This window comes from Pimephales promelas, chromosome 1, assembly GCF_988280905.1.
Source record: "Pimephales promelas chromosome 1, fPimPro1.hap1.1, whole genome shotgun sequence".
NCBI classification, from domain to species: Eukaryota; Metazoa; Chordata; class Actinopteri; order Cypriniformes; family Leuciscidae; genus Pimephales; species Pimephales promelas.
The window spans coordinates 16623640-16632033 of NC_142769.1; the positions used below are offsets into that span (position 1 = coordinate 16623640).

Sequence of the window (8394 nt, forward strand, 5' to 3'; positions counted from 1 at the left end):
AGTGTAACCAGCTGTTCAACAATTCTGGCACAACAGAACATGGATAAATGGATTAAGTAAGCTTCTGTCTGTCAAGTATGACCAACTTAAAAAAAAAGAGAGAGAGAGTCAGTAAATAATTTATTTACATTACTGGCATTGCACACAACCCCCACCAAAGTAAAAGTACATACCAAAATAAAAGAAAAAAAGGACAATTTTTAAACCAAATTGTATTTTGATTGGATGCACATTTTCCCCTTTTATCAAGTTACAAGTAAGAGAAGAGTATGTGCTGTGCTCATCACACTGGATGGCATTTCCTCTCTTTGATGAACTTAAAGTAGCCGAACTGGATCACATTTTCTCAACTGCTCATCGCCCATAGTACAGAACAAAACTATTAAGGGGAAATATTGTAAATATAATGGGCTTTTAGAGCAGGGTTTTTTTTTTTGCACTATTTACTTTTAAATGGCCAAGTATGCAACAACCCAACCCTCCCTTCCCCACCAGCCCCTTCCTTTCCATCCATCCATCCCTCTCTTTCTCTCTCCCTGACAGATGAAGGGTCCAGACCACAAGCAGCGGACCAGTTTGGGGGAGGGACAATGACGTAGAAGCGAGGAGAAAGATGTTTGATGAGACAGGCGAGGTTCAACCCCACAAACTAACCCATCTTGGAACCTATGCAGTGACACAAAAACAAAAATATGAGGCCTGAAAGAGAGAAACCCCTAACCCAAGGGCAACAAAGGACAGTGGGCAATGACAGTTATAGTAAACTTTCAGACATATGCTGAACTTGCAAATAAAACATTGCAAAACTAAAATTAAATGCATGTAAATCGTCAGTGTACGAATTCTTAAGCATTTATTGCAACATTTCATTTCTTTCTCGAACAACTAGACGAACAAATGGCTTTCCACAAACCATACTTCACCTAGACGGGGCTTTTCTTCTGTCACTGTATAGACCAGTTCATACATGCCAGAGAAATGGGCTATTATAGGCATTTATTTTAAAAATAGCAACATACCTTCCATCTGCCTCCATACATTAACCATTAGCCAACTTCTTTGGCACACCACCGGTTTTATTTAACTGACCAACTATCAAAAACATCTAGTTAAAGGGGGACTTGGCAACTATCTCAACTTAATAAAACAGTTTAATGGTCCAATAAACTGTTCTGGAGAGACTGTTCTGGGTTTCCCCGCTCCCCCTTCAGCGGGATTTTAGGCCTCATGTTGCAAGGTTGGTTTTCAGAAGTCTTGTGAGAAGAGAGAACAAGCGAGAAACACAAACTGCTTTATCGCAATTCGACAATTCTAAATAATCTGATACAAGCAGTGTTCTAAAGGTAGTTTTTGGTAAGAAACGAACCGAAAATGCAATCAAGCGAAAATCTTGGCATTGTAACCCTGTGTACATCTATGCGAGTGCACAGCAGTTTGCGTATTCTGTTGTGCTCTGGTTGTCAGACAGTCAGAATAACAGTTAGAACAATAACTTGCATGAACGTCAGGACAAATAATCTAGGCCTATAATATACCCATTTCAATGCATTTTCTTTTTTCTATTAGTATTTAAATAGATCGGGCTTACAATCTAATAATTTATGTCTATTAATTTAATGATTTTTTGCCACACCCAGTTGACGATTTTGTTGAATTTGTGTTTGATAAGAAAGATGAAATGTGGATGAATATTATTCAGTTGCTCATAATGGAGGAAAAACGCATGACGACACGGTTTGATCTTTGGTAAACCCAACAGCGGTAAGGTGCATTTCATTCCCGACCAAATATGGAGATCGAATATTTAAGCAGTTTATTAATTTAACATCTGAACAATATTTCAGCTTGATTTTTAGTTAAATCAAAAAAAAAAAAGAATCAACGAATGAAACATGAATTGGCTTTGCAAATTAAAACCAATTAACTTTATAAAAATGCAAAAGAAAAACCTGAAATAAGCAAAACCTGAAATAAGCATTTTAGATTATGAAGTGGCTGCTGCTTAATTTTACAAGCCGAAAACATTAATGCATTTTAACAGCAGTTGTAGTTTGATGGCCAAAACATTTTACCACCTTTAAAATCAGTTTAGCTCTTGAAGTCCCACCTCTTGCCAGGTCACATGACTTCCTCCATGTCACAGAAATCATTCTGAGGGCTTGGAAGCTGTAGGGACGGGTGCCTACACAGGGGAAAAAAACTGCTAGAGCACATTTGTCATTTGTATATAGATGTCTTTGGGTTTTTTTTTTTTTTAACCACTCACTTCATTTTTAGGGGATTTTTCAGAGGATTTGACATTAGCAGGCTTGGAGTCTGGGGACTCAGGTTTTTCAGGTTCGTCTCCATCCTAAACAATTACAAGCCAGATATTTATAAAGCCTAACTGAACAGAGTTGTAGGACAGAGCTATATTAAGCTAAGATGCATTGTTTTGAATTAAGGCAGCTAACGTTAATATAAGTAAAGTAAGGCAGCGAGGACAAAGCTAATGTTGTCAATTTCAACTAAATTACTTCAGTCGTGCATTTTTCTGCGAACCACTTACTTTAGAGGTACCGGATTCAGACTTCCTCTGTCTGCGCCGACTGAACTGTTTGCGGGGTTTCCGGGACTGCTCATCTGTCTGCTCCCCATTGGTCTGGTCCTCTTTAGGGGGTGACTCTTGCTCTTCTGCCGGGGCTACCATCTGTTGAGCCTCTCCAGGGGGTGGCCGGGGTTGGAACGGCCTGTGCATCACAGAAGAGAGACTTACGCATTTGCATAAGATGCAATAAACAAGCACATGCAAGTGAGCCTGTTTAAGGCAATGCAAATGGAGACCTCTGAAGGAATCATGCAAATAAATAGTCAAGTCACCTTTATTTATAAAGCACTTCACAGTAACAAACAGGAAAACCACATTCAATGATGCAAACGTCATCGAATAGGAGAAATTCTGCTTAAAATCAGTTCATCAATAATGAAGAGTTCAATTCAGCTATAAGAAGCTCTACAAAAGACAATGAGTTAAATCAACACTGAACTAACTCCAGCTGAATAATGTCAGTTACAAAAAAGCAAGGATTTACCATTTAGAAATGGTAATTAGAGCTGGTCAAACGGGCATTAGAAAAATTAAATAAAATTGTATTTAAGAGTAAACATTTGAGACTTTTTCCAGCCTTAAATACACTTCAAAATTCAGGGCATCTTAATATTTGACCCTTTTAAAATGCCCCAAAAATGTCAGTATTACATTCATTATTGCAGTCAGAGCATTGACTTGTAGAATGGGAGACTCTAGATTATTAGATGTACACCTTTCTTACAAGGTCAGTTACAAAAGGAATACCTTTACGATCAAGCCTGTAGTTTTTTTTTTTTTTTTTTTTATCAACTCCCTCTCATCATATATCTAATTCATTATTTGTTGGAAAGTGTGCAGTCTCTTCCTCTTCACTGCAATCTTGTTAGGATATCTTGTTATAATTAGGATAATTTATCTTTATATAATTAATCTTGTTATAATTAGGATACCTCTCCAGCACTCTTAAATAATTTAGGAGCTGAGACCAATTCTTAACACATGAGCCTTTATGAATCGTACTTAGAATATTGACACCCTTAAGACTAAAATTTTACTCTGTGCAGCTTTATACATACGGCCCCAAGTCTGTATATACAAGTGGTGATATGAACCTTCGAAATCGAGGTCTGAACCTGCGAGGTGGCGGCCTCTGCTGGGCACCATCTACTTCCTCATTCTTCTCACCAGTTTCTCCCTAGAGCAGAGACAGAAAACTCCAAAACTCACTGAACATTTTACGTGCAGTAATACAACAAAATGGCCTAAAGTTTAAAGGCTTAATACATTGAATATTGAAACTTAATACAATCCATTTAATGTACTCTATTAAAAGTCACCAGGGCTAATAAAATTTACCATCAATGTTTAAAAAAAAAAAATACAGTTAATCTAAGGTAGGGCAGACCTTCAAATAAAAAGCATCCAAATAACTTCACCTCGCCTTGTGGTGGAACAGGTCTCCTGCGTGGACGCTGGCGGCGAGGACGTGGCCGAGGGGCTCCTTTCTCCTCGCTGCCCTCTCCCTCAGTTGTGGGATCAGTTGGAGCATCCCCAGCTTCTCCAGCTTTCTCCTCTCCTTCAGCAGGCCGTGCATTACGAGGGTAAAAGCGTCTACGAAATCTGCGTTTATTGGGGGCGTATCGGCTGCCTTTGACAGGTACACCTCCTGGACCGGTCACATTCGCTGCCTCTGAGCCCTAAAGCAAATGCTCAGTTTTAGAGTGAAAATTGAGCAATGAAACTCACTATATCCCTGTAACAATATTTTGATTGATCCAGAAGCACTTACTTTAGCTGCTTCGACAACGTCAAACTCGACAACCTCACCGTCACCCACACTTCTAAGGAACTTTCTTGGGTTATTCTTTTTTATTGCCGTCTGCTCAAAGGGAAAAGGCACATACTTAGCATAACATTTAATTTTAATCTGTGATGGGTGCGTGAAGTTGTCAAATCAAACCATTTCAAAATAATGTTGATATTTTAGGAGCACCTGAAATCCAGGATTTCTGTATAGGTTATACATCTTGGTATGTTTTCTTTTTTGTAAATATCAATTAAACTTACAGACAAGAATGTCATGTTTGCTTTAGTTTTAACATGTTCAGAAGACAGACTGGTGGCATTATTATACCAATATATATAAAATTACAACGCATTTATAAAGTAAACATTACCTGGTGAACAAATACATCTTCTTTAGTATCATTTCTGTGGAACAAAAAGGGAATTACATTTTAAACCAACTAAGACAACATATTTGATATTGTTAAGAAAACAACAACCTGATAATTCAAATGCTTGCTATGCAATTAATTATACATAGAGGGTGTCCAGAAATCTGAGATCACTTTGAAATCTGGGCTTTCATAGTTTAAACCTGGAAATAACGTTTTAGAATTTAAAATAAATGTCAAATGCCTGCACTAATGGTCTCAGACGTTTGGACCCCACCGTATTTGACCCAGCAGACTGTGTATTTGTGCATACAGTTAATCTGACCAATGAGAGTCCTTTCAGCATTACGAACCTACCTATTGATAAAGCCATATCCATTGCGCACATTGAACCATTTCACAGTTCCTTGCACACCTGTTGCTGCAACAAATCATAAAAATAATGCATCACCATCTAATGTTACTTTGAGTGGTTCGACAGGATTCGTATGCTCAAGCAAAGCCAGGATAAACTTACTCATCGGAACACTGTGGGCAACGTGTGTGAATTATTAACTAAAGTTTGAAACAATCAGTTAATTTGTTCAGACAAAGGGAGACGACACACGTGTTTTTGGCACTAGGAGTTCTCACTAGAATAGGCGACCCAAATTATGGCTGATAATGTAAAGCTTTCACCTAACGACATGCAACACACCTGCAGTTAAATCCCTCCCACATAAGCACATGGTAACAGCGCGCAGAAATGTGAGCCAACGCACTTTCACTCTAAACACTAAACAGCCAAACGCTGAATAAGGTTACCTGATTCAAATATGACCAACTTCAGATCATACCAGACATGCTACTTCAATTTATCTTGGTGTAGTTACAGAAACAAAATATTAAATCCCAAAGACTAACGAGACAATCAGATCGCCCAGTAAAGAGTAACTCGGGAGTCCCAAAGAGGAACCACGTGCTAAAAAGTATTAACGTTTTTATCGATAGCATTCATGCAAATTCGCAAGTGTGAAATAAGCCATTTCCGTAGGCTACGCCTCAAAAATAAAACAAGTTTTTTGAAAAGCTATAGCCTACTGTCGAAAGTTCAAACACGAGCTAGGAATAAACAGCTGATCAATATGAAAAGCTAATTCGTCAGAATTCCAAAGCTTGTCAGTCGCGTCTCATTCCATAAACATGACGTGTTCATTATTACGATTTTGTAATGTGTATTAAATAAACGTATTTTTGTCGCCAAAGCCACTAAACCCCTACCAATGACTTTTCTCTCGGGTTGAGGTTGCTCAGACGCCTCTGTGTCGCTCATCTTCACTCTCTGGATTTAACCCCCTCCCTACAACTCACAAAACTTTGAGCTACTCAAGCGGCCACCTCAAACTTTTTATCCCGATTCTCTGTCAGAAAGGACTCAGCCTGGATTTAATTGGTCTTTAAGCGACCAATCGGCGAGTTCTATCGGCATTCTCGCGTGATTAATTGGGAGTCAGCGCTGATAGACTGTAAAAAAAAAAAAAGGTTTTGGGCGAAAACCAACGTGTTCCTCTAATATGGAGCTGATTGTGTCTTTACATGCGAGAAAATATGTGATCTGAGAGAAAAAAATGTTTGAGAGAAAAAGTTATCACACTGACAGCAAAAAAACATTTCATGAGAATATATATATATATATATATGAGAGAAAAAGTTTTCATATCAATAGCAAAAAATAATATTTGAGACTAAAAAAGTTTTGAGAGAAAGCATTTTCTCATAGAACATAAAAATATGAATTTTTACATTTTTAAATTATTTCTAAGAAAAAATAACATATCTCTCAAAATACTTAAATACATATTTTTTTGCTATCAGTGTGAAAACATTTTCTATAAAAAGTGTTTTTCTCAAAACGCTTTTCTTTGCTCTCTATGCAATTTCTTGCTCTCGGGTCAGGATTTTGCTTTCACTGTGAAAATTGTGTCATGGGCGGGGCCACGTTCCTATTGGCCAGTCCGGTGAGCATTGCCTTGTCTTGGGAGTTGTACTCATAGACAGGTCGAACTGAATTATTACACCATTGTTCGGTTCACCAGATAGATGCCGCCTCTACTTTAGTTGAGCTAGAGCTTAGATTCTCTGCCCGAGCTCGACCTTGACCCGGGCCGGGCCGCCAATATTTGTTGTCACTATCCTCGGGCCGGGCCTTTGATCTAGAAACGTGCACTCCCAACGCAATAGGCTCTACATGTGTCCGAAAGAATCTCAGTCAGCTTCTTTACTTCCGGAAGCGCGTTCTGCAGGCCAAGTGTATAGCGGCAAAACTTTAATACAATCCGTTTTCTCAGAAAAGGAGACAATGATTTTAGAGGCTATAGAGTGCGGCGTGCGGCGTAGATTTGATGGCTGAGTGCGACTGCATGCGGTAATGCGCTCACTCTGTGTGTGCGGGTTGCAGGAGAATAAAACGATTTGCGGTACTCCTGCAAACTAGAACCTATTCCCTCACCGCTCAAAACTGCCTTTTTGTTCAGTGCTGAATTCTGTATGCTGGCAAATCCTCTAATTATAACAAACAAAGTGTGGATATTATGAAAGATTCATTGATAACAACAGAGGATCGCGATGAACTGTCAGCTTTTTATGAATTTTTAAGGTAGCATTCAATCAGTCACGCCAAACCATGCACGCAGTAGTCTACTTGTTTTTTATTTGATAACAGTGGTTTGTGTGTTAATGCTAATAACAAATATTTTAACAGGAGCATTTATGCTGATGTGTATGGTGGCGCCACGTAGTAGGCTAATTTGAAAGTATTTGGAGGTACAGAAAAAAAAGTTTTTTGGGGCGGGAACAGGACAAAACATAAATGTTATGGGCTGGAGAAAGTAACATAGAAATGTCACATGAGAATGTCAGTTATAATAATGACCCACCATGTATTAAAAATGGTCAGGTTTATATCAGGCTCGGGCTCATAATTACAGTTCATGTGCCGGGCCGGGCTCGGACACAACGGGCTCGGGTAGGGTCGGGCTTGATTTTTGGGCCCGATCTAAGCTCTAGTTGAACATGTTCGGGTAAGACGATGACACACACAAATCGATGAGGTAGCTGATTTAGCAAGTTCAGCATCACTGAAGATCATTAAAAAATAGCAGTCATATTCATGAATGAATGTGTATTATATTATTAGCTTGCTAATCGCTAGTAAAGCTAATCACTAATTAGCCATCATGCTAGATAAACTTGAGTTTTTAATACTTAATCTTCGGTGATGCTGAACTGCAGCTACCCATTGAGTTATGTGTGTCATCATCTTACCCAAACATTGGAGTGTCCGTGCTCAACTAAGGCAGAGGCGGTATCTTTCTAGTTGAACAATGGTGTAAGACCATCACAGTCCCGCCCACAGCCGGTGCCGGAAGTAAAAATTCAATACAATTTCTCCATTAACAGTTGGGATATAAGCCATTAAAACATAACCATACTTGGTAGACTTAAAACCAGCTATGGCTGTACTAAGTGATATGCTCATAAAATGCCAAAAGTTCATGGGGCACTAACCTTGTTTTAGATAAAGATAAATTCCTTTTATTCACGATGTATTTGGATAAGTACTTCATTACCCACAATCCTGAACAATCCCACAGTGATGCATCTGATTGG

General features: G+C 38.7%; 1 protein-coding gene across 2 annotated transcripts; it reads right to left on the reverse strand.

Annotated features, from left to right (window-relative positions):
- Positions 1-107: 107 nt before the first annotated feature.
- Positions 108-6148, reverse strand: LOC120477876 (Y-box-binding protein 2-A). Of its 2 annotated transcripts, none has more exons than XR_016155069.1 (10): positions 6007-6148; positions 5104-5167; positions 4747-4780; positions 4359-4448; positions 4006-4266; positions 3682-3764; positions 2549-2729; positions 2267-2350; positions 2076-2182; positions 108-666 (listed from the first exon to the last, which is right to left on the reverse strand). XR_016155069.1 is itself a non-coding variant. In XM_039669805.2 (10 exons), exons 1-9 carry the CDS (start codon positions 6056-6058, stop codon positions 2147-2149), a joined length of 885 nt encoding a protein of 294 aa, XP_039525739.1. In that variant the 5' UTR covers positions 6059-6148; the 3' UTR covers positions 108-666; positions 2108-2146. The 2 variants fall into 2 exon arrangements, 1 of the variants encoding a protein (XP_039525739.1); XM_039669805.2 differs by having other exon boundaries at positions 2108-2182.
- Positions 6149-8394: the final 2246 nt, after the last annotated feature.